The sequence below is a fragment of the Podarcis muralis genome, chromosome 3, assembly GCF_964188315.1.
Source record: "Podarcis muralis chromosome 3, rPodMur119.hap1.1, whole genome shotgun sequence".
Lineage (NCBI taxonomy): Eukaryota > Metazoa > Chordata > Lepidosauria > Squamata > Lacertidae > Podarcis > Podarcis muralis.
Genome location: NC_135657.1, coordinates 19,652,582 through 19,679,530, shown reverse-complemented (window position 1 = coordinate 19,679,530; position 26,949 = coordinate 19,652,582). Strand labels below are relative to the sequence as shown.

At 44.8% G+C, this 26,949-nt stretch overlaps 1 protein-coding gene across 1 annotated transcript in view; it reads left to right on the top strand.

Moving 5' to 3' along the window:
* Positions 1-26,949, top strand: part of TTC7A (tetratricopeptide repeat domain 7A) — a 182,695-nt gene that overhangs the window by 22,064 nt on the left and 133,682 nt on the right. Inside the window, exons 6-10 of the mRNA XM_028724852.2 lie at positions 7,533-7,611; positions 11,694-11,854; positions 14,094-14,157; positions 21,970-22,107; positions 23,503-23,586. Coding sequence (XP_028580685.2) covers positions 7,533-7,611; positions 11,694-11,854; positions 14,094-14,157; positions 21,970-22,107; positions 23,503-23,586 — 526 coding nt within the window. The remainder of the gene's footprint in view (positions 1-7,532; positions 7,612-11,693; positions 11,855-14,093; positions 14,158-21,969; positions 22,108-23,502; positions 23,587-26,949) is intronic.

Sequence of the window (26,949 nt, the reverse complement as noted above, 5' to 3'; positions counted from 1 at the left end):
AAACAAATCCCCTTGGACAGTCCTGAAGTGGAAGGAGGGTTTTGCCTCCCTTGCTGACACAACTGCCAGGCAGGGTAGGCCAGTCGTGCAAGAGGCTCTCAGGTAGACTGCAACTCCCATTGGCTTATATTCCTTCTGAACCCAAGCAGAAGCAAGACTATTCAGAGAGCAGAGGGTATCCCATTCCCTTGACCCTTGGTGGAGCTCAAGAGCCTGCTTATCCATTAAACCTGGGCTCTGTTAAATTCCCTTTCATACAGAGAGAAGCGCACACCCCAACAGCCATTTTTATGGAATTAATCAGAAATAAAATGCAAGAGGACAAGGACTGAAAGCCCTGGTCAAACCGGTGCAGCTGTTAGTTTATTTATTAAATGTTTATTGCATTTATATCACAGCTTTCCTTCCATAAAATACATACACTCATAATTTCATTTGTATGTTGCCTTTTCTGTACGTTGTATAGGAAAAAATTTAAATGTTTGATGTTTTATTGTGTATTTACTATTCTGCCTTTGAACCACCCAGAGTGGCTGGGGGAAACCCAGTCATATGGGCGGGATATAAATAATAAAATTTATTTATTTATTTATTTATTTATTTCTATTATCTCAGTTAAAACCACACTCAAGGCAGCTTACGACATGGAAAAAATACGTAATTTGCAAACATAACAAAAGTAATCATAAAAAAACACCACAACGTACACAACCAAATTGAAACAATTTCCACATAAATCATAAGAACGATACAAAAAAAATCGTAAGGATGATACAAATAAAAATCAATAGCAGCAACAACACCCCCATAACAAAAACCCCTAAACAATACTTCAGCCCCAGTGTCTGTTCAGCAGCCTCAGCTTTTGCAGCTGGAGTCAGTCTGGGCCCCGCCCTCCCAGGCCAGGTAGAAAAAAGGCTTGCAAGCAGGGAGAAGCTCTTCTAAGACTCACAGCCAAGATGCTCTCAGAAGCTCAAGCTGGCACGCATGACTCTCCCCCTGCCCAGTTCACCTCACAACAAACAACCCTGTGAGGTAGGTTAGACTGAGAGGCGTTGACGGACCCCAAATCACCCAGACGTGACTGAGTGGGGATTTGAACCTTCATTTCCTAGGTCCTGATCTGACACCCTAACCGCTGAGCCTCTTGGGCTTGCCGATCAGAAGGTCAGCAGTTCGAATCCTCGCAACGTGGTGAGCTCCCGTTGCTCTGTCCCAGCTCCTGCCAACCTAGCAGTTTGAAAGCACGCCAGTGCAAGTAGATAAATAGGTGCTGCTGCGGCGGGAAGGTAAAAGGCGTTTATGTGCACTCTGGCACTCATCACGGTGTCCTGTTGCATCAAAAGTGGTTCTGTGGGTTAAACCACAGAGCCTAGGACTTGCCGATCAGAAGGTTGACAGTTCAAATCCCCACGACAGGGTGAGCTCCTGTTGCTCGGTCCCTGCTCCTGCCAACCTAGCAGTTCGAAAGCAGGCCAAAGTGCAAGTAGTCAAATAGGTACCGCTCCGGCAGGAAGGTAAACATCGTTTCCATGCGCTGCTCTGGTTCGCCAGAAGCGGCTGAGTCCTGCTGGCCACATGACCCGGAAGCTGTACGCCGGCTCCCTCGGCCAATAAAGCGAGATGAGCGCCGCAACCCCAGAGTCGGCCACGACTGGACCTAATGGTCAGGGGTCCCTTTACCTTTACCTGCTGGCCACGTGACCCGGAAAGCTTTCTGTGGACAAACGCTGGCTCCCTCGGCCTGAAAGCTAGATGAGCGCTGCAACCCCACAACTGTCTTGGACTGGACTTAACCATCCAGGGGTCCTTTACCTTTACCTAGTGAGAAAAGAGCCCCAGGCACATACATGCACAGTGCTCTTGTGCCTGATTGGGGGTGTTCCTCTAGGAACCCCTAAAATCTACGTCAACCCTGTGTTCTGTGCAAACTTACTCCCAAGTCAGTGCTCATAGGACTGCAGAACTAGATGTTATTTAATCACAAGCCTGAGTGAACCATTAGTGGAAGCATCAGCCTACGTCCCTGAACTATAAGAAAGCTGAGCCGTGTTTCTGCTCTCGGAATGTGAATCATTTCCCTTAAAATTTGGTTTTCAACACAAAGGGGGGGAGAAGACAAGTCACATAGCTTGAGTGGCACACATTTCTTTTTCTGCCACAAGGGGGCACAAGAAGACCCCTTTATAAGTCAAGACTCTTGACGTTTTGGAACAGGGGAGGGACACTTGATTGTGGTCATTATTATATGAGCAGAGTGGTTTCTATTTCCAGAAGTGGAATTATTTGGGAAAATGCTCTAAATAATGTAGAGTTCTTACAAGGAGACGGGCTGCTAATGTCTCATTATTATTTCCCCTGCTGTCCTCCCATAAGAACCAGAGTGGTTAACAACATAGTACAACGAAGCACAAAATCATAAAAATTAGAGGGAGCTTTATCAACTGTCTAGTCTAACCCATTTGGGGAAGCAGAAAGCCAATCTCTCTCCCCTCTGCTCCCATCATTTCTTTCCAGGCCATGGCATAAATTCCAGGTAATGCAAAGGACGAACATAGAATTCCAGGAACATTCACCCGGCATCTTCATTATATATTTTAGGCACCAGGCGAAAGCATTCCTCTTCAACCAGGCCTTTGGCAGATTAATATTCTACAGCCTTTGTTTTGTTTTGATCATTTGCTTGTGTTTTTGTCTTGTATTTTATTCTGTGAACTGCCCTGAGATCTTATGATGAAGGGTAGTATATAAATTTAATTAAACAACAACAGCAATTCTTAAAAAAAGTTGAATGGACACAGAGTTTAAACATCTAATTCGGGGTTTCCCAAACTTGGGTCTCCAACAACAGCTGGAGACCCAAGTTTGGGAAGCTATTATCTAATCATACGAATGAATTGGGAACTATATTGAGGATGGAGGGACCTGTGTTGGTGGACTCCAACTCCCATCAGCCCTACCAGAATAGCCAATGGTCTGGGATAATGGGAGAGCTAGTCCAGCAACATCCGGAGCTGCTGGTTCCACAGATCGAAGTGGTCCAGGGGACATATATTTGGGCAAGGAGATCCCACAAGTCAAGTGTCCCACAGCTGTTAAGGGCTTTATGTAAAGGTAAAGTACCCCTTGACGGTTAAGTCCAGTCCAAGGCGACTATGGGGTTGCGGCGCTCATCTCGCTTTCAGGCTGAGGGAGCCAGTGTTTGTCCACAGACAGCTTTCCGAGTCATGTGGCCAGCATGACTAAACTGCTTCTGGCGCAACGGGACACCGTGATAGAAGCCAGAGCACACGGAAATGCCGTTTACCTTCCCGCCACAGCGGTACCTATATATCTACTTGCACTGGCATGCTTTTTTTTTTAAAAAAATAATATTTATTAAAATTTTCAAAAGTACAGAAAGTAAAGATTAAAGTACGTTCAAAGCCTTATTTTCATACATCTACTTTCCGGGACTCCCCCCTTCCCCCACCCCTACCATATTCCCCTTTCATATTGTTGGCTCCACAAGTTCTCAGTTCTAATTAAAACTTAATTTGTTTAAACCATTATTCAAATTTAAATTTAAATTTATACAATCCTCATATTGAAAGACAAATGTTCTCTCCCCAAGGCCCACCCCATTTCCATTCCACAATTTCCCCCCTTTTTTTAATGATAAAAACACCCCACACGATAGAAATATAAGAAATAAGAAAATAAAAAGTATAGTAGATGAAAAGAAACCAATTCAGAAAAAAGTTGACAAGCCTTTGGATTCTAGTTCTCCCCCCGCTGTCCCCGGTTTAATTTCCCTCTGATCACCAATCCATGTTGTCTGCCTGGAATTGTTAAAATCCATAAATCCCATTTCCCCCCCAACTCCTTGCTGGCTTTTCTTTTTATAATTATTCTTAAAGTTATTTTTAAACCATTTAGCTTCAAATCTTTAATAGGCCTCCCCCCATTGTTCTTTCCAAGTTGTAGTCCAGTTTCCTCTTGTTCTGCTTGTTTCCTCTTGTTCTGCTGCTAGTTTCCTCTTGTTCTGCTGCTAAAACGTTCTTGTTCAGAAATTTAGTAAGTCTGCAGGGATTATTGTTATTCAGGAACAAAAACTTGCGTTCAGTCCCTCTTCAATAGAAAGTTCTATTGTCTCTTTTAGCTGGACACCCTGTAGACACAATATTGCAGCTTTCCCAGAAGATAACCAGTCCTGTAGAATTCCGATGGTATTTTTCCACTCACGACCTTCTTTGTAATGTCCTGAAACTCCTCTAGGGGGATTGTTGTAACTTTGTTTTCTCTAGTCCAAAAGTCCGATTGTTATCCATGTTTTCGCCATTTTGTATCCAAGTTTTAACGGATTGTAAAAAATTTGTAACAAAATTAACCAGCAAAGTCCTCATAATAAAGTCCTCTTTGTATTTCCGACTTTGACAGCTACTTTGACAGCTGTCAAAATCTCCTTCGCTTTTCGCCAGGCTCCCTCCTTAATCACCCCGGTTCCCAGGGGGGGGGGTTACGTTTTCCTTCTCCCTCAATTCTTCCTCCAGCACAGTTCTTGTAGTTTCCCATCGTGGAATTCTTAGTTTAATACAATTCTTTTGGACCTTGGTTTCCCAGTCCTTGTTTTGGAAGGTTTACAATAGGGAGGGGGACTGACTTCCTTTTTGGATCCCCCCCCCCGATCGTATCAAATCCGAAAAAAATTTCTTTTTTTCTCCTTTTAAACCCGGTTTCCAAATTACTCACGGGTTGTTGTTGAAAGTCCGAATTCTCAATGGAAGAAGTCAGCGCTCTCCGCCGGATGGCATGCGGCTTCGCTCGGCAGGGATAGCGAAGGACTCAAAGCACCACGCCTCTCCCCGGCACCCGATCCGTAGCCTTTAAAAAGGCTCCTTCACGAGTCGGGAGGGCGCTAGCGGTGCCAGCCGAGTCTCCATGTCCACGGCCTCCGTGGCCGTGGTTTTTAAGGGTCCCCGCATCGCCGGTGCGGTAGGACCCAGCCCCTGCCGAGCAGGCTCCCTCCGGAGCTCGGAGGGAGTCCGCCATTCGGCGATGGCGCCAACCCGGAAGTCCACTGCACTGGCATGCTTTTGAACTGCTAGGTTGGCAGGAGCTGGGATGGAGCAACAGGAGCTCACTCCGTCATGGAGATTCAAATCGCCGACCTTCTGATCAGCAAGTCCAAGAGGCTCAGTGGCACAGCACCACCCGCGTCCCTATATAAGGGCTTTATATAATAACAGCAACACCTTGAACTTGGCAAGGCAGCAAATCGGCAGGCAGTGCAGATCTGTTAGCAGAAGTGTTATATGGCGGCAGAGTCTCGTTTCTGTCAGAAACTCCCCTGCAGTATTCTGCACTTTCCAGGTCAAATGCATCTTCATACGAAGTGCACTGTGGTAACCCCATCTTGAAGACACCGGTGCCTGAATTACTATCACCAGCTGATGTGGCTACATATATTTGTTTTCAGTGCATGTAGGTTCTTCAGACCTGGTGGTCTGCAATGAACGTACGCGTCCTGCAATATAAAATGTTAAGTAGCCATCAGATTTGGGAAGAAGGGGCTTCATCAGAGGACATGTTCTTTAGTACGTTGTAACATAAACAACGATCCATTCAGGCTTCTGGTCATAAAATAGGCCTGCAAAACACTCTTCGTTCAAGAAGAAGGAAGTCTATAGGTTCCTTTACACAACCTATAGAAGCCTGCCCCACCCCAGGGCCCTTTAAATGTTTTGGACTACAGTTCCTATCAACCCCAGCCAGCATAGTCAATGGTTAGGGATGATGGAAGTTGTATTTCTAAGCAAGTGGAGGTTGTGGAGCTCTTGTTATGTCTATGGCATGGCTTCCAAAACTTGGGTCTCCACCTGCTTTTGGACTACAGTTCCCATCATCCCAGATCACTGGTCATGCTAGCTAGGGATGATGGGAGTTGTAGTTCAAAAAAACAGCCAGAGACCCAAGTTTCAGAAGCCCTGGTCTACAGCATACGTAGTTCCCCACTCCCAACCGCATTCCATTTTCTTCTTCTTTGGCAATCACTCATAGCTGAGTAAGATTGTCTTAAAACAGTGAGTCCGTAAGTAACTGTGGAGGCCAATTCTGGATCCACACGTCCTTCCACAGTGGGGACATAGGTTTCCAGGTGGGAGTTGATCACGGTAAGGATTTGCCAAATGTGCCTTCCTCTTAGAAAATTTCTCCCTTTCATCCTGAGTTTGAGCGACTTCAAAGCCCATGGCACCTTTGGTAGAGGCTATTCTCCAATTGGAGCACTCGCAGGCCAGTGTTTCCTATTTGTCAGTGTTCATGCTACATTTCCCCCCCTAGATTTGCCTTGAGAGAGTCTTTAAACCTATTTTGTTGACCATCAGCATTATGCTTTCCATTTTTAAGTTCTAAATAGAGTAAGGTAAAGGGACCCCTGACCATTAGGTCCAGTTGTGGCCGACTCTGGGGTTGCGGCGCTCATCTCGCTTTATTGGCCGAGGGAGCTGGCGTACAGCTTCTGGGTCATGTGGCCAGCATGACTAAGCCACTTCTGGCGAACCAGAGCAGCTCACGGAAATGCCGTTTACCTTCCCGCTGGAGCGGGACCTATTTGTCTACTTGCACTTAACGTGCTTTTGAACTGCTAGGTTGGCAGGAGCAGGGACCGAGCAACGGGAGCTCACCCCGTCGCGGGGTTTCAAACCGCCGACCTTCTGATCGGCAAGTCCTAGGCTCTGTGGTTTATTTATTTTTTTTAAAAGATTTTATTCAAGATTTTCAAAATACATAAAGAAAGAAAAAAGACATACAAAGAAAAGAAAGAAAAAAGCATACAGAAACAATATAACAAAACAAGAATATAACATCCTAGTCCGAATCTTGCTTTCTTTACTAATTGGACTTCCTCACATCTTCCGTTCCTGCTTTCCAAATTTAGAAAGTTCTAAACAGCAATTTATCACCTTATTTCAGGTACTTATTTATATTTTCCAATTATTATGTTTCCCATTTTGCATTTACCTCCTAGGCTCTGTGGTTTAACCCACAGCGCCACCCGTGTCCCCTCTAAATAGAGTAGTTATCATCATTTTGTCATCATTTCACCATCGTGGCAACACTGTGAGGTAGAAGAGACTTAAGCTGTTGAGCTTGGCCCAACCAAGATCACCCAGTGACCTTTATGGGTGAGTGGAGGTGTGGGCCCAAGTCTGTACTCCTAGATTGCTGCTTGAACCACTGAACCTCATCTTATATGCCAAGGACAAAGCGATAAGATGCTATCCTTCAAAAGAGCTTTAAAACAGGATGCAGGAAAAGCTTCCAAATGTCTCCTGTACTCATCAGAGTCCGTCTCATATTCCACCATCTGGGATGAGCTATCCTTCAAAGGTCTCATTCATTTGTTTTTTATTACGATTAGCCCAACCTGAGCGTCATTGGGTATTTTTTTTTTGAAATGTCAGAGATGTTCTGTTTTTTCCTCTCTCTCTTCATCGTGTTAGTTCACAATCAAATCTAATTTACATTTCTTGCCGTTTCCTTCCTCTTAGCAACATCGTAAAAGGAATACGAAACCTCCGAGACTTATTGCGGACCATGGAAACGAAGGCTACCCAGAGCTTCAGAATGGTAAGCCCAGGAGATGAGGGAGCCCTTCATTTAGCAGATGGCAATTTGAGGAAAGGAGAAGGGGGAAAAAGACGGTTGGGATTCTTTAGTACTATTCCTTCCTATGGACTGTGAGTCCAGCCTTGCAATTTTTCATCCTTTAATGGGATAAGCAGGTTGGATGGAATTGAAATTGGGAAACACCCGTAGAGAGAAGTTCTGATTTTAGGCTGACTTTTGCATGCCTGTTTTGCTTACTAGGTTCTTTTCCACATGAGCGCAATTGCAGAATCCGGTGACAAAATATGTTCCTTATGATTGGCATTTTTCAGCCTAATGCTCAATTGTTTTCTTCAGCTTTGTCTAAGAGCTCTGTGAATGTTGCAATTTTGTGAAAAGAAAATGCAGTACAGTGGTACCTCGAGTTAAGAACTTAATTCGTTCTGGAGGTCCGTTCTTAACCTGAAACTGTTCTTAACCTGAAGCACCACTTTAGCTAATGGGACCTCCCGCTGCCGCCGCGCCGCCAGAACACAATTTCTGTTCTCATCCTGAAGCAAAGTTCTTAATCTGAGGTACTATTTTTGGGTTGGCGGAGTCTGTAACCTGAAGCATCTGTAACCTGAAGCGTATGTAACCCAAGGTACCACTGTAATATGCAGAAAGGTGTATGTGGGCATGTGGGAGGGAGGTGAGGGGGATGGAGTTTGATTCTGAAACGGATCCATTTTGGCTGTGGAGATTCTCCAGCCTTTCCCACTGCCCCTAATTTCCCCAAACTTATTGAGGTGGGTTGGGGACAGAGAGGAGCGCTCCAAGAAACTACCATACTAGGGTTCCGTGTACTTTGGGTCAGCATTAAGCGATGCCAGGAGCCATGAAAAATGTAGTTCCTGTGGTTTGCAGAAGCTGGGATGCTGCTGTGGACATGTGCTGCGATGCCCAGGAAAGTTGGGCAACATGGGAATTTAATTCCCTGTGGTTCCTAGTCTCTCAGGGTGATGGCCTCACCTACTTTCAGCAGCATCCAAGTGCACTGCAAATAGGCGGTATTTGTTCTGCATTATAAATCAGCCTGACAACAGCCTACAGTAGTTTAAGTAATGAAACCTGCAGCCTGTTTTATTATTATTACTCTTGAAAAGCGAGGTACACAGAAACAAAATTAACAACACGAGGAAAATCACGCTGCAATAAAACTATGGGGTACTGGATAAAATCAAGAATCTGCATTGGAGCAATAAACAGTAATAATAAAAGAAAGCTAATCTTTTTTTTAAAAAAAAATTGAGGGTATTTAAACCGAACAAAATAATGCAGAAATATAAAGTGTAGAAATATAAAGTATAATGTAGTAATATAAAGAAATATAGAACAAAAATGAAAGGTATACAGTGGTACCTCGGGTTACAGATGCTTCAGGTTACAGACGCTTCAGGTTACAGACTCCACTAACCCAGAAATAGTACCTCGGGTTAAGAACTTTGCTTCAGGATGAGAACAGAAATTGCACCACCATGGCGCCACAGCAGCAGGAGGCCCCATTAGCTAACGTGGTATTTCAGGTTAAGAACAGTTTCAGGTTAAGAATGGACCTCCAGAACGAATTAAGTTCTTAACCGGAGGTACCACTGTATTATGTCACTATATATGCAAGCAACTATAAATCCATATATGCTTGGCTAGTATATAGGTATGTAAGTGTTGTCATTATCCAACTACATAATCTTTAAAACCCTGAGTAAAGTACTAGGAAGCTGATTCTGAAGTTTAAAGGGCTTGTACCGCCACTTGCTCACAGTATAAGGAATGGCAGGACCACCAAAAGTTTCCCATTATCAGATCTTAGCTGAAATTACGATGCACACCTAGACACTCTAGTCTCCCCTGTCTTCCTCCAGTGCCTCTGAGAGATGTTCAGAAGCCTTTTTTAAATAAACCACAGCCTATCATTTCATCCAATCCGGACAAATGGTGGTTGATCTTAACTATTGCTTTAAAAAACCCCAAAACCAAGCTAACTTCAAACTACGAATAGCAAGAAACTATAATTTGTTCCATGCTTTAAGCTGATGCAGGGCGTTAGATGAAGTTGGAGGTCGATTCCAAGTCAGTGTTCTAAGATTAAGCACAGTGTAGCGTTTGGATGCAACGCTAAACCGTGGTTAATCAAAAATGGGAATGAAAGCTTCCCTGCCAGCCATGATGAAGGAAGATCAGGGGAAAGTGGGAGCTCAGTGCTGAGTGTGGCTTGTTCTCAACATCTCAAAATCATGGTTTATCATGATGTTTGAATAGCTACTTCTTCATATTATTGGCGATGTAATTGCTTCTAAATTATTGGGCTATTTCGAAGGGTGAAGACTTCGGTTTTAATATTGTATTGCTAATTCAGTTTCAAAATATTTTTAACAGCATCAATGACAAAAAAACGCTTTTTAGATAGGATTAACATGACAAGGCATGCAATTAAATTAATTTGGAATACTACATGGCAATCTGTGAATGCCTTTTACTTGCATTGTATTCTAAGCAATAATAATGCCCCCCCCCCACTTTTATTTTTTCTTTTGCCAAAGACTGTTATAATATAAATCAAAGACTTGGGCTATTCCAATTTGTCTGGTTTTATTCATAACAAAAGTGAAAGTAATTGAAACCGCTGGTGAAACGTGCAGTAAAGCAAACACACCCACAAACACACACAGACACTCTCTCAAAGAAAGTAGGGCTTTATTTACTGTGGCTTCCCCCAAAGAACAATACAAACCATAGTTTACCCATCACAGGGTGGTAGCTCAGTTGGTGGAGCAGTAGATTCTTAATCTCAGGGTTGTGGGTTCGGGCCCCATGTTGGGGAAAACATTCCTGCATTGCGGGGGCAGGGTGGGGTTGGACTAGATGACTCTTGCAGTGTGAGACTAAATAGGGGAAGGGTTCACAGTTCAGTGTAGAATGCATGCTTTTCATCCCAAAAGCCCCAGCTTCAATACCTAGAACCTGCAGCTTAAGGAGAAGGAGAAGGAGAAGGCATCAGTTGTTGAGAAAGACTCCTGGCTGAGACACAGGAGTGGTTCTGTCCGTTGGAGTAGACAACTGTGTGCTGGATGGAAAAATAGCCTGAGCTAGTTGAACTCTCTGTTTCCTAGCTGGTGTTCCACATTGTGAATTGTGTCATGGGTCCCACTTAAAATTGTTAATAATAATAATAATAATAATAATAATAATAATAATAATAATAATATCCCACCCTCCCCAGCCAAGACCAGGCTCAGGGCAGCTGACACCAGGTATAAAAACAATTGATTGAAATACAACTTAAAAACAAGATTAAAATACGACATTAAAACATTAAAAAATGCAGCCTCATTTCAGTAGGAACTCAAATCAAAAACTTTTTTGGGGATGAGAACGTTAAGTCTTCACCAACGCCAACTATTCAGAGAGCCAGTGTGGTGTAGTGGTTAAGAGCGGTAGACTCGTAATCTGGTGAACCGGGTTCGCGTCTCCGCTCCTCCACATGCAGCTGCTGGGTGACCTTGGGCCAGTCACACTTCTTTGAAGTCTCTCAGCCCCACTCACCTCACAGAGTGTTTGTTGTGGGGGAGGAAGGGAAAGGAGAATGTTAGCTGCTTTGAGACTCCTTAGGGTAGTGATAAAGCGGGATATCAAATCCAAACTCCTCTTCTTCTTCTTCTGGTCCTACGTGGGCCAGAAAAAAGCCAGGGAAGTCCCCAAATAGGAGTTCCATTACAGAAAGAGAAAGGAAAGAGGGGGAGGGGATCAAGTTGATTCCAAGCCAAAGGCCAGGCGGAACAACTAATTCACAAATGTTACCCATATATACTACTGGAGCTGAGAATCCTAAGAACGAAAGCCATACCCAAAAGCAAAGCATTTCTATGCGTACTTGAGACAACTGGAAAGCTGAGTCGTGTGTGGCCGTCCTGACCGAGTTAAAAAAGCAATCCGATGCAGATCCGACGTATCATGTGTACTGGCTCGTAGCAAGTTGAATCATCAACCCGGTAGGCAAATAGGTGTCTTACTGTGGGCTTTAAAAACACACACGTTTCCCTCATTTTCTGTCCATTCTTCTCCAGACGGCTGCCAAGCAGTTGGCAGAGCTGCTCCTGCACTCCCTGAGCGAAGATTGTTACTGGAGCCCCTTATCTGATCCTCTCCCCGAGTTCATGAACAAAGAGGATAATTTGTACATCTGCACTACCCTTCGCCGAAGACTGCAGCTACACACTGGAGATAAGTGCGTATAGAGTTCTTTGGGGCTGTTACATCCAGGGCCAGATAAAATAACATGAAAGGGCAGGCAGTCCAGACACTTAGCAACGGCTGGCTAGTACTGTTCGTTTGTATGCTACTTGCAAAACCCTCGCAGTCGTTGGCTGTGTCGGTTGCAATGCCCTGGAGATTTCAGTTCACTTACCGAAGGAGAAAGAAGCCTTCTTCACGCCCGAGTCATGTGATGACAAGAGCTGTGGAGCTTGGCCCTTAGCTCCACCCCCAAGTCACATGTGTCCTCCCTCAGCTGTCAGCGGTCCCAACACCATGTTTGTCATAACTTGGGCAGTGGCGGGAGGTGAGAGGGAGTTTCAGTACGAACTTCTCTATGAACGGAGACTCCCAGTGCCATTTGGATAACCTTTTGGCCCAGTTTCTGTATTGTTCCAAAAGTTGAAACATGCAGGAATACCCTCTCTGCTGCAGACATTATGGTGAACATGTTAATGGCAAAGACAGGAGGAGCAATGGTGCGAATTGGACTCAATGCATGGCCCCTACAGCCTCCTTCCCCAGACTTACCCACTCCATGGGAATAACAGGTGAAGTGGGCAAGAATCCCTCACAGATTTCTGATACTCTAGTGTTCTTATTAGAGGGACGTGGGTGGCGCTGTGAGTTAAACTACAGAGCCTAGGACTTGCCAATCAGAAGGTCGGCGGTTCGAATCCCCACAACGGGGTGAGCTCCGTTGCTCAGTCCCTGCTTCTGCCAACCTAGCAGTTCGAAAGCCCCCACATTACTCCTGAAGGAATGTAGCCCTTGAGGGAAAACGGGTTGCCCCCCCCCCCGTTCTAGGTATATAGTTTCCCCCTACTAAGAACAGCACGTATCATGAAATGTGCTGAATATAGTTTGCAGGTACACTAGTGAATTGATAACTACTAACAAAAAATATAAGGGACGCGGGTGGCGTTGTGGGTTAAACCACAGAGCCTAGGGCTTGTTGATCAGAAGGTCGGCGGTTCCAATCCCCACAATGGGGTGAGCTCCCGTTGCTTGGTCCCTGCTCCTGCCAACCTAGCAGTTTGAAAGCACACCAAAGTGCAAGTAGAGGTACCGCTCCGGCGGGAAGGTAAACGGCGTTTCCGTGCGCTGCTCTGGCTCACCAGAAGTGGCTTAGTCATGCTGGCCACATGACTCGGAAGCTGTATGCCGGCTCCCTCAGCCAATAAAGCGAGATGAGTGCCACAACCCCAGAGTTGGCCATGACTGGACCTAATGGTCAGGGGTCCCTTTAGCTTTACCTTTACTAGTGTTATTATTATTGTTATTATTGATTGAGTTTATATACCGCCCTATACCTGGAGGTCTCAGGGAGGCTCACTGAAAAGATCACAACATATATAATCAGAATAAAAACAACAGCCCAATAACAACCCCCCCTGAAAAGAGCCACATTTTAAAAGGCCTGGTTAAAAAGGAATGTTTTTGCATGGTGCCTAAAGGTGTATAATGAAGGCGCCAGGCTAACTTCCCTGGGGAGAGCATTTCATAGACGGGGAGCCACTGCAGAGAAGGCCCGTTCTCGTGTTGCCACCCTCTGGACCTCGAGGAGGAGAAGGGCCTCAGAAGATTATGTCAGGGTCTGGGCAGGTTCATGTTTAAAGAGTAGTCCTTGAGTTATTGAGGTCCTGGCACCATGAGAGAAGCAGAAGATCAGTTTGGCTAGAGGAGGAAGAAATCTAGTAACAGGAAAGGATATGTGTTAGCTCTCAGGGTCTGAAGTTGGAGGGTTGGGAGATGTGTATTAGGGAACGAAGGTCTTGGAGGAATGGCAAAGAGCTGAGGAGGTTTGTGCTGGATTTCAGATATTAGCTCAAAACCACAGGCAGGTCTTTGGTTGTGGGTCTCTGTGGGCCCCGTACAATCTGTGTTTTATTACCATTTTCTTAATATCCCATCTGTGAAAACTGAACTTGTCATCTGGAGTTGTTGTTTTTTGCCCAGGAGAGAAATTGCTTCATGTGTAGAAGTTGTGTCTAACCAAACAGCTTTGCCTCACTTGAGTCAGGGCTGAGTTTTCTCCTAGGATACACCCTGCCGCTTTTAGTCATCCTGGCCTGAAGAAGCGGTTATATAACGTATGAATCATGCATGAGACGGTTCAAGTTACTAGTCCTGTGGTGGTGTTAACAAGAGTGTCCCATCAGTGAGCTGCTGGTGTTGCTTATATTAAAACAACAGGTTTGTTTGTCTTTCAGCATCTACAGCCCCCATGACAACGTTGAAGAGGCGCTCCTCCTCCTCCTTATCAGTGAATCTATGGTAAGCCAGATAGGAATACTTATAAAGAAGGGTAATAAGGAAAGCATGCAATAATCATTAGGATAATACTTGATATTTTCAGGATGGCATTTCCAGGTTTCCTTTGCGATCTGCAAACTGGCTTCCTGCTCACAAAATCTTGCCTGTTCAGTGGGGAAGAAAGCAGCAGTTGTCTTTTAATACAGCAGAGAGAGAGAGAGAGAGCTGCCACTTGTTTTTGTTTTTCGAAGCATCGCTCGATGATGACAGATTAAGCAAACGTTCAGCGAGCAGTCTGAGAAATTTAATAGAAAACTGTGAGTCACCCTTAACGTGGCATAGGAACAATATCATCACCACCACCCCTTTCTTTCTTTCGCAAAACAGGCTTAATTTTTATTTAATTTAAAAAAAGTCTTTTCTTCACTGTGTTATATGAACCTTATTTTAAAACCGCCTAGAGTGGACCAGGTGACAAACAACAGATCTTTGGTGCTTTGGTGCTGATGATTTATTGATTTATACCTTGGGGTGTTTTTTTTTTTAACAACAAATACACAAGGTGGCTTACCTAAAACCAACGTAATACAAAATAAGAAGGAAATACAACTTAAAAAACAAGCAGTTTTGAACAGCAGAATACGCAATAAAATCAAGTGAATCTACAGTGCCCTACAAGGCAAATTTAACAGGATTTTTCACTAAGGCTGAAGTTTACAACATTTGGGCGAGTAACAGGTGAGGGGCATGATAGATTATGCACAGTGTGGAGAATTCTAGAACCTGTGGTCATCCCATGAAGAATGTTGAGAGATTCAGAACAGACAAAATAAAGTACTTCTCCACATAGCGCCTAAGCAGAACTGTGGAATTTGCTTTCACTAAGATGCAGCGATGGCCTTAAAAGAGGAGGATGACCAACTTGGATGCTGAGACTGTACCTTGTGACAGTGAATTCCATCATTTAAATATGAATGTGTGAAGAAGTAACAGGTTTGGGCATCTCTAGGTAGGGCTGAGAAGGACCTCTGTCTGAACCACTTCCAGTCCGATGGACCAATGATCTAACACAGTATGAGGCACCTTCCTGTGTTTCTTATGGCTCAGGTGCCAAAATAGCCTAACCAGTCTGAGGTGGCATGCATCTTGGACTGGCCTTTATGCCTCAGTACATCCCCTAGAAGCCTACGTGACGTGCAGGAGTTCTGAGACAGCTGCACAGGGGGTTCCTCTGTGGATTTTTTAAAATAACGTTTGTATTCCACCTTTCCTCTAAGGCAGGGTTTCCCAAACTTGGGTCTCCAGCTGTTTTTTGGACTACAACACCCATCATCCCTAGCTAGCAGGACCAGCGGTCAGGGATGATGGGAACTGTAGTCCAAAAACAGCTGGAGGCCCAAGTTTAGGAAACATTGCTCTAAGGAGCTTTCACTGTGCTTCAAGTGTGCGAATAATTATCTGAAGGTAAAAGTTGGAAAGCTGATACCTAATTATAGGTGCGCCTTGGCCTGGGTTTTTATAAAACATCTGTTTAACAATCCACCAATAAATCCTGATGCCTGTTCAGTGTCTATTCCTGAGGAACCCAAGTGCAGGTAGATTAAGAGCTGTCCTTAAAACTTTCCTGGGCCTGTTTTAGACATCCCGCCCTCTTCAACAGGATTTCTAGTGCTGCTGAATATAAGCCAGAGCTGTCTCTAAGCTGGGAAAGGAATGTTTTTCTGTCAGCATTTTCCTCCTAGAACCCTCATCCCTGAGCATTTCTATTTTGAAATTCTTTCATTTACACAATGAAGATCTGTCCCTCAGTTTTGATGCCGTTCATAAGCCTCTCACCCAAGCCACTGTCGCTGTAATTTGATGTTGTTGTTGTTTTTAAATGGCAAGGGGATGTGTTCCCCTCGGTGTGGCATCTCCCAGGCATGTTGTAGATTAACAAAACACACCACAAGTGATGCAGAGTAATTTGGCTTGCCTTCTCTCTCTCTCTCTTCCCTCAGCTGAATTGGAAAACAGACTAATAAACAGTGTGCCCAGTGTAGCAGAGTTTGGGAATCATTTATCACCGTCTTATTATTGAGTTAAATGGCCAGATGGGATTTGACCTGGAAAAAAGTCTGAGAAAGAGGGAAGGTGGTGGAAGAAGGACAGCAAAAAATTCTGTTGCCTTTTGCTTGAGTAAGAACAGGAAGAAGAGGCCTGCTGGATCAGGCCAAAGGCCATTTAGTGCAGGTGGGAATCTCCACATACGATTCCCAGCAACGAGTACATACTACCTCCAGCAAAAGAAGCGGAACATCACCATCTTGGCTAGCAGCCATTGACTGTTTTTCTCTCTCTAAATTTGTCAACTCCTCTTCTAAAGCCATCCAATATGGTAGCCCTCACTACTTCTTGTGGGAACAAATTCCGTAGTTTAACTATACTCTGTGTGAAGAAGTACTTTCCCCCCCAGTGCTATTTTTTTAGAGAAAGAGGTGTCGGAGCTCACCATGAATGCCTCCCTTGTTCTCTTAGAAAAGCAATGGAGCCCACCTGAGAGGTGACAGAACTGAGTTCTGGCAAGTTCTGACTGAAAAAAAGCCCTCCATCTTACCTCATGTCACCTCTTACCTTTTCTCCAAACTAGGAAGTCCCAAATGTTGTAACATTTCCTCGATTATTTTGGTCGCCCCCTTTGGTTGTACCATTTGCAGCCCCGCAATAGCCTTTCAGAGGTGTACACAGTACTCCAAGCGTGGTTTGCGCCAGAGATTTGTATAAAGGCATTAGGATATTTTGGCAGTTTTATTTTTGATTCCTTTCTTACAACCCTTAGCATGGAATCCCATCTTTAACAGTGCTCCCCACCAGTTTTCGTGGAACAGGTGTTGAGCTAACTGGCCTGTAGCTTCCACATTCCCAATTCTACTTATTTATTTTTTTAATGTTCCATTCTCTTTGTTGGCTCTATTGGGTTAGTTGGGTAGAATTCTACAAACTAATAGTGTCTTCCCTTTTTCGGCTGTGGATCCTTATGCAGCCAAAACAAGACCAGAATCTGCATGCATCTCAACAAGCTTTGGGAAACTCAAGGGCAAAAGATTCCTACATTGCAGGGGGTTGGGCTAGATCAGGCATAGGCAAACTCGGCCCTCCAGATGTTTTGGGACTACAGCTCCCATCATCCCTGACCACTGGTCCTGTTAGCTAGGGATGATGGGAGTTGTAGTCCCAAAACATCTGGAGGGCCGAGTTTGCCTGTGCTTGGACTAGATGACCGTTGGGGTCCCTTCCAACTCTACAGTTCTATGGTATGCAGAAATACAAAAAAAAAATATGGTTGAGGGGAGACCCTAAAGGTGTGCATTAAATCAGAGACAGCACGCTCAGTGTGCAGTGAATGCTGACTGTCTTGGTATATGAATAAGTGTTTAAAACTAGGGGTGTGTGTAGAACAGAGTGTTCTGGAAGAGAAGAAAATGGTTGAAACCCTGAACAGGCACAATCCACCCTGCAAAAATTTGTTGCAAACCCTATTTTCTGGTCTTTGTTGTTTTTAAATAGGAGTAGATGCTATTTTTAAGAAAGTTCAGCTGCAGCTCTGCTCCCTTATTCCACCCAAGGAACTACAACAAATGCTTTTACTTCACTTCTGTAGAACAGGGGAAAGGAGGCTGGTTTTTGTTGGACAGGGGAGAGAAATGTTGGGGGAGGGAACAACCCTCCCCCCCCCATGCCACACATCCCTAGTGCAAACAAGATGTAGGGTGCAGGTTGGTGGCTAGGAAGGGGACAATAAAATAGTCTGAGCCTGCCCTGGTGAGAACACTCTCCTCCAAGAAGTTACGTGTTTGGTTATAATTGATAAATGCTCATCAATTTCAGAGCAGAGGGTAATCTCCAGTGAAGCATGTGAACAGCTTCAATATTGTTATTTATTCCAAAGCTGAGTTTCAAAGCTCTCTAATATGAAAGAGGTTTTATACAGAGCCACTCATAATTCTGATGCTATCCCGAGATAACTTAACTCCTGTACGTTTGCTCCCGTTACCTCTCTCATCTGTTCCCCTCCGTTCCCCTCACAGCCCGTCTCCTCACAGCTCCAAATGTCACGTTCCCACCCGCGGTTCTCTGCCTGTCACTCTTTCTCACTCCACCCAACATCCCATCCCACTTCCACGCTGTCAATCATCACTTCTCTCTCTCTTATGTCACAGTGCCCTTTAGTTCTGTGCTCTGAATGAGCTCATTCGGCTTACGTCACCCCCCCCCCCCGTGTGTTGAATCGGACAACCGAGCGCATGGTTAAACTACAGAGTTTGCTACCGCAGGATGTGGTGATGGCCATAGAATCACAGGATGATCGTAGAATCATATTTTGAAGGTGCTAGAGAGTGCTCGGTGGTCTGCCTTGCTGGCTTCCTTCTTATCTGCTTTGGGGGGCCCAGGAAGGATTTTTCATTTTTGTCTGCCGTTGGTTTGAATTTGCAACTCTGCTCCAAGCTGGAGGCACCATATGGTGATTCTGCCAAGCTACCATCTCTGCGTAATGTTTCTGTATGTAGAGCACTCGCATAATTGCTTTGAAAGGTCACCCTGTGAGTATGGAATATAATTTTGGAAGCAGTCCAGTGACGTATTCCTGAAATATATGCATATTAGTATTTTTTCTAAACGGGTTCTCCTCTGAGCGTCCCTGCATGCATTCTTAAGGACTAGAAACTCTCTTTAGAGACGAAATAGAACATAGGAAATGGACTTATACCAGCTCAGACTGTGTTCATCTAGCCTAGCATTGTCTCCTCTTATTGGTCAGCAGCTCTCCAGGGTCCTAGAGACAGAAGTCTCCCCCACCAGTGATCCCTTTTTAGCTGGAGATGTCAGGGACTGAACGAGGGACTTTCTGCATCTAAGGCATGTGCACTTGCCTCTGAGCTACATGGTCACCACGCTCGCAGAGGGCTCTTCTGCTTGGGCCCTGCCTGTGGATTTCAAACAGGCATCTGGTTGGCGCCATTGTGAGAACAGGAGGCTGGATTAGATAGGCCATCAGCCTGATCTCCCAGGGTCTTCGTATGTTCTTGTAAGCACCTGAAAAGGAATCTCAAATAGTCCCGGGTACAAAGTTTAAGAATTGGCAAATTCATATGTCACTGTAGTGATATGTGACCTTATAGGTAAGGTGTTACTATGAAGTTTCGCTAAATAAATAAGTTTCAGACAACTCCAACCATGAGGAAAACCTCATAGTTGTACAATATTAGACGTCACGCTCAGCTACATTAGTCACTGCATTTCGATTTGAATGTGTTATAAACACGCAACACCGGATAACGTCAGAGAGCACAAAACCTTTCTATAGCATTTTTACATAGGGTTGTGTGTTGTTTTTTTAAGTATTGTTATAACAATTTAATTTCTGACTTATTTATAGTGTTTTCTCCCCCTGTGTGTATATCCATCCACCCCCCAACCTTCTTAAGTGATTATGATCAAAAGAAAAACACTATTTGTGCAAGTGATACTTAAATTGTACTTTTATGTTGTGAACTGCCCTGAGATCTTGGGATGAAGGGTGATATACAAATTTAATATAATAATAATAATAATAATAAGAAGAAGAAGAAGAAGAAGAAGAAGAAGAAGAAGAAGAAGAAGAAGCCATGCCCCTTCTGCATTTGGTGTATGACACCATTGCCTGTGCTTGGATCATATAGGAAGCACTTCCTTTTTATTGCAGCGCTAACAGGTGATATTTGTAGTTACATGTATTCCTGTCCCCTTTTTTCGTAAGCCCAAAGCTTGCGGTAATGTACTAGTTCGGGTGAATATTCTATCTGTGCTAAGGCATCACTTTAAAATTCCTAGTTTGGCCCACTGACAAATGCCCGAAATAGCTGACTCTGATGCGAAGCTGATTACTGGCTTTCAGAATATGTGGGGGCTTGTTCGGCACAGCTATTTTTCACAACTAAACGCTGCCTCAGAGCTACTGATGCAGAAACTTTTTAATAGCGTGGTATGCAATGTGTGGAAAGGTTTAATTGACAGCAAGGTTGATTATGCACATCCTTCCACAAACCTCTGCCTTTCCCCAGTGCTCTTTTTAAATCTTCCTTTTCAAAGAACGCCCCATGACAAAGTGCCGTTGATTATGGCCCACAGAAGATCAAACCCCCAGGAAAAAAAGCTTTCCTTCATTCAATAGATTTTACTTTCCTCTTGTATTAGGGCATAAAGAATAGCCACACCTCTGGGAACAGTTGAGGAGTGAGCGTATGAATTGGCTCTGAATCCATTTCCTGCTCATCTCTCTCTACTCAGAGTGAATTGACAAGTTCAAATGACTTTTTTTGGGGGGGGACATGCCCACCCACCAGTGATAGAGCATCTATTTTACATGCCCCTGGGTTCAGTCCTTTGCATCTCTAGGTAAGTCTGAGAGAAACTCCTCTCTGAAACTCTGGCGAACCGCTGCCAGTCAGGATAGTTAATGGATCGGAAATCTGATTTTTGTTTGATGTTCTCCCTGCTCCTGCCTTAGATGGCTTTACAATTGGGGAACAAACAAATACATGGAGGTTTCAGTGGCTGAAGTCTACCCCTTGGGGTGACAGCAAGCATGTCTTTTAATGCCCGGAAACAAATGTGGGAGGGGGCTGTCACTATCTTGTTCTGTATCGGACTTCCCAGAGGCATCTGGTTAGCCACTCTGGGAACAGAATGGTGCTCTTATGGGTTCATAGCTGCCCTTTTTGGAACAAAATAAAAAAAAGCCTTCCAGTAGCACCTTAAAAGGTAAAGGTACCCCTGCCCGTACAGGCCAGTCTTGCCAGACTCTAGGGTTGTGTGCCCATCTCACTCAAGAGGCCGGGGGCCAGCGCTGTGCGGAGACACTTCCGGGTCACGTGGCCAGCGTGACATCGCTGCTCTGGCGAGCCAGAGCCGCACACAGAAACGCCGTTTACCTTCCCGCTAGTAAGCGGTCCCTATTTATCTACTTGCACCTGGGGGTGCTTTCGAACTGCTAGGTTGGCAGGCGCTGGGACCGAACAACGGGAGCGCACCCCGCCGCGGGGATTCGAACCGCCGACCTTTTGATCGGCAAGCCCTAGGTGCTGAGGCTTTTACCCACAGCACCACCCGCGTCCCTCGTAGCACCTTAGAGACCAACTAAGTTTGTCATTGGTATGAGCTTTCATGTGCATGCACACTTCTTCAGATACACGGAAACTCATACCAAAGACAAACTTAGTTGGTCTCTAAGGTGCTACTGGAAGGATTTTTTTTATTTTGTTTCGACTACGGCAGACCAACATGGCTACCTACCTGTCTCTTTTTGGAACTGTTTGCACCCAAGGGTTTGCACATGACCAGGCAAATAAGTATGTTTTAAGCAACATATTCCTTTGCAAGCCAACATCAACCTGAGGAGGACTCTCTGCAGCCATGCTGCAGTGCGAAACATCTTTAAAAAGTGGGGGAAAGTGGGGGAGTATTCTTTTGTTTTGCCTCGTTTTAAAAGGTTGCCGTCGTAAAGTTGCAGGCAGCTGAAGTAATTGGGCGCACCATTTTAAGTGTGGCCCCGGGCCTTGAAGCATTCTGGCGCTGTGGGGCTCTTGTCATCTCTCGTTCTAGAGGTTTCCGAGAGATAATCTGAGGGAATCGTCTCCCAGCGTTTCTGTAAATGCATTCTGCCTTCCCAAATTAGCTTCCTGTGGATGAACGCAGGGGGCTGGATAGGGGCACTTTTGCTTGGACATGGCTGGCGACCTTTCTGAGGTGCTCTTGGCTGTCTCCGCTCGTTCCTGCTGGACCTGACCTCTCTTTTTATTCTGAATTCACTCCCAGGCAAACCAGGACGCAGTAATTAGCCGGGCCCCTGAGCAGAAAGACGACCGAGCCATCAGTCTCCAGGATGCGTCGGCGGTTTACGATCTTCTAACTATCACACTGGGCAGAAGAGGGCAGTATGTCATGCTTTCTGAGGTAACTACTCCTAGGTTTTCTTCTGTCTTTTTTTTTTATCGCCCCCAAAACAACAAGGCAGCACTCTACGTTCTTCCAAGCACACACCAGCTTGCTTATAACGTTTGCTGAAGTGTATCCAAGTGGCACTACATCTAACTGAAACATTTATGGGTGTACACATGTTCTGCCTCGGGCCGTGTGCAATACATCCCATGACTCCAGAGGAGGGAGACTCTTAAGGCCACCTTTCTTAACGTTGGCAGCGTGGGAGCTGCTGTAACGCGGCTTCTTCCCACGACGCAGCAGTGATATGAGGAGCGTAAAATTCTGAAATTTTGCTGTTGTGGGATGTGGGGATGGCTGTCAGCTGAGGTGAGTAGGGCCTGCAACAAAACGTTGCGCTGTATCCTCACCTCCTAGCAGGAGACTTCCTCTAGGTCACACCATTCCACCATCACATTTTCCTACTCTCTCTATAGTGGAAAAAACCCCACAACTTACAGTGGTACCTCGGGTTACAGATGCTTCAGGTTACAGACGCTTCAGGTTACAGACTCTGCTAACCCAGAAATAGTACCTCGGATTAAGAACTTTGCTTCAGGATGAGAACAGAAATTGCGTGGCGGCGGCGCAGCGGCAGCGGGAGGTCCCCATTAGCTAAAGGTTAAGAACAGTTTCAGGTTAAGAATGGACCTCCAGAACGAATTAAGTTCTTAACCCAAGGTACCACTGTATGGAAAACGAGCGAGGTCCCAAGCAAAGAAGAATGGGAACTTAAGCTGATGGAATTGTGCCCAGCTTGTGGATCTAACATATAGAATAAGAGAACATGAAGAAGATACGTTTAAAGAAGATTGGAAATTGTTTACTGAATATGTGGGAGGGGAAATTGTGCACCCTTGAAAGCGCTGGCAGCATTAAAATAAAGTCAACAGTCTAAATAAGTTTTGATGGCAGTAATAATGAAATACTGAATGGTTTAGTTTATACAAAATACACAGGGATTTATGCTATGCAAAATGAACCATGGAAAGAGAAGAAGGGAAGACATTGAGATTTTACGGTTGTTTAAATGAATATTCTAAATTGTAAAACAGAAAATTTAATAAAAATTATATAAACAAAAAAAAAAAAATGGGGGTGGGGGGACAACTTAACAGAATTGGATCCAATATATTGATGAAAATGTGTTTTCCGAAACAGTGGGAAAGGCTAACAGCAGACACCCAAGAGACTTTACTTGATCCCACTGGATCTAAAACCTGAACTATCCCAGATGGACATTTTTTTATCCCCACTGAAAAAAATAAAATCACCTAGGTTCCCCCCTCCCCCCACCTTTTGGTAACGAATTCCACAAAAGTTGAGAATCTGCTAGTGATAATACTTGTGCTTTCTTCTTTTTCTCCCCAGTGTTTGGAGAGAGCAATGAAACTTGCATTTGGTGAATTCCACCTATGGTATCAACTGGCCCTTTCCATGGCAGCTTGTGGCAAGGTAAGGCACAAACACAAAGAACATGTACGTTCATGGAAAAGTTTCCATTATCTGTACTCAGTTCTCCAAAGCAAATGGTAATTTGAACTACTGTTGTTGTTGTTTACATCCCATCCTTTCCCCCAAACGGGCCCAGTATGAGTATTATTGTAATATTATATTGATTAATAGGTGCATAAAGTATTATTCTAATCACAGTTTCTTCCAATGCTGAGCTCAGGTTGTTGAGTGTGTCAACTCTGTTTTTTCCCCTTTCTAATTTAGATTTTCATTGAATTTCCAAAAACTATTACGTATTAACTTCAACTTTAATATTATTTCCCTTTGGCATTTTGACTTCCCACGCTTCCCTCCATGATGTTTTTGTTCCCACCCTTCTTCCTGCTGCATTGTACACCATACATTCATCCAATACATATCCTCTATTACATTCGTTATCATTTTGTTTCTGCTTCTCGTACTTCGAATCCTGCTCCCTGACTCCATTTGACTGTGGCATTTTGAGTACGTTAACTCTCAAAGCCAAATTGGGTTGCCCAAAGGGTGGCGTTGTGGGTTAAACCACAGAGCCTAGGACTTGCCGATCAGAAGGTTGCCGGTTTGAATCCCCGCGACAGGGTGAGCTCCCGTTGCTCGGTCCCAGCTCCTGCCAACCTAGCAGTTCGAAAGCACGTCAAAGTACAAGTAGATAAATAGGTACCGCTCCTGTGGGAAGGTAAACGGCATTTCCCTGCGCTGCTCTGGTTCGCCAGAAGCGGCTTAGTCATGCTGGCCACATGACCCAGAAGCTGTACGCCGGCTCCCTCGGCCAATAAAGCGAGATGAGCACCACAACCCCAGAGTTGGCCACGACTGGACCTAATGGTCAGGGGTCCCTGAGCATAGCCTTTCTTTGCTGAAGTACAAACATTTGTGAACTAAATAATCTTGGCTACAATATAAGGCAGCTTTTTACACTGCACGGATGTCCTGGTCTCCTACCTAAGCTTGTTGAATATTCTGGAAGCTAAATGGCATGATCTCTGTGAATTGATCCAAGATCTGTAAATATTCTGTGTCTGATGCTTTGAGCAGAAGCAATTTCTTTCTCCATCTGTGAAGTATTTCAGCCCTAGCACTGAAGCTTTCCCAAAGGATTCCTGCTCTATCCTCTGCAATGCTGTCATGTCACTAATGGCAGGGACAGGACGTGTGGACTAGGGCTTTTATCATACTCTGCAGCTTGATGGCAGAGAGCCAGGGGGATGGGGGCAGGGAGGAAAGAGGATGCTATCTCTCCAGACCACCAAAGGCACTTGAGGTTTTCCAAGGCAGAAGATCTCTTTTCACCTGTCTCTCTGCCACAGCCAATTCCTGACCTCATTAGAAACATGAGCCCACATCCCGAGGTTTTACTTTCAGACTTGCAGCACCGGGAATAAATATGTGACATGATGGAAACACAGCATGACAAGTGCTTCAATTGCCCCATAAATCTTCAAAATCTTTGAACCTAGTATCTTGTAAAGAGTAACCAGAGGACCAGCCCTTGTTCTCATCTTGTGTCCTGGACCCTCTCTCTCCATGATACCCCCACTCTGCTGTGGTTTATTTCTTATTTATTTACTGGGTTTCTATACCGCCCTATACCAAGCAGGTCTCAGGGCGGTTCGCAGAATAAAATCAAAATACAGAACCACAAAATACATAATCAAAATAACAACAACAACCCTATAACCCCTCCCCCCCAAAAAAACACATTTTAAAAAAGTGTAGGTTGTCCAACCTGAGCTTGGTAAAAACACCACCTTGTAAGCGCTCGTAAAAGGAGAAAAATAACAATGATTTTCTTTTGCTGGTCAACCTATTAGTGCGATGCAAAGGTTTATCCGTATTCATACTTTATAATGGCATTTTGGCTTTCTTGAACAAAGGCTGTACTTTCTCGATCAAATGCAACCTGCAGCCTAATTTTGAAAGTTTGGATTTATGGGAAGAGTAGCCTGTCCCTCTTCCTGCAGCAGCCTGCTGGGTGGCAAACGAGAAGATGCTAGAAAGAGAGAGAAAACAAGGTTTGGGGGCACACCATGTGCGCCATGCCTCCCACATTACTCCTGAAGGAATGTCGCCCTTGACAGAAAACGGGTTGCCCCCCTGTTCTAGGTATACAGTTTCCCCCCACTATGAACAGCACATATCATGAAATGTGCTGAATATAGTTTGCAGGTGAGCTAGTGAATTGATAACTACTAACAAAAAATATAAACCACAGAGCCTAGGACTTGCCGATCAGAAGGTCAGGAGTTCGAATCCCCGTGACAGGGTGAGCTCCCATTGCTTGGTCCCCGCTCCTGCCAACCTAGCAGTTCGAAAGCATGTCAAAGTGCAAGTAGATAAATAGGTACCGCTCTGGCGGGAAGGTAAACGGCGTTTCCGTGCACTGCTCTGGTTCGCCAGAAGAGGCTTAGTCATGCTGGCCACATGAGCTGTACGCCGGCTCCCTCGGCCAATAAAGCGAGATGAGTGCCGCAACCCCAGAGTCGTTCGTGATTGGACCTAACGGTCAGGGGTCCTGGCACAGACCAGAGCCAGACCAGATAGCTTCTGCCAGGGTAATCTGCATCAGATCCGTCCAAATTCTAGCTCTCCATAAGGACTGTCAAGTTTTTAGGCAGGAGGGTAGTTGGGAAATAAGGATGGAGAGTGGCTAGCTTTCTTCCAACTCCAACTCCCTTATACTTAGCTTTCCACACAGGATCCAGACATGGGGAACAAAAGTGGCGGGGGCACTTAAACCAGGCTCAGAGGTCCCTGAGTAAGAATTGTGTGAAGATGTTTCTCTTGCAAGGCCACGTGAGGGTCGCTGGTGCCAATCAGAAGCAGGCCTTTGGTCTCTAGCACACACGGAAGAAGTGCCAGTCGATCTTGGAGACAGGAAACAGGGTCTGAAGGGGATATGTTGACGTGTATAATGAATAGGGATGCATACATGCTATGCTGTTTTTGCCTGCCTATAAACATGGATCACTCATAGCTTAGTGGCATGAATCACTCCTATGCTTCAAAACAGAGTTCCCTTGGGAAAAGGGGCTGATTGTTAAATCCCTAGCTCTGGGGATTGTAGCATCTGTTGTACCCTGGCAACTCTCAGCATCCTCAGCAAACTACAGTTCCCAGGATTTTTTTTTGGGAAAGCCGTGTGCTTTAAATGAAGTGAGGAAAAGGCTGGCTACCATCTTAGATGACTTCAGAAGGGGACTAGTCAAATTTTAGGAGGATGAGGCTACTAATGGCTTCCAGCTATGATGGCTTCATGGTTCCTCTAGGGCCAGGGACACTGTGTCTCTGAAATACCAGCCTCTGGGGAACAATAGCTGGAATGGT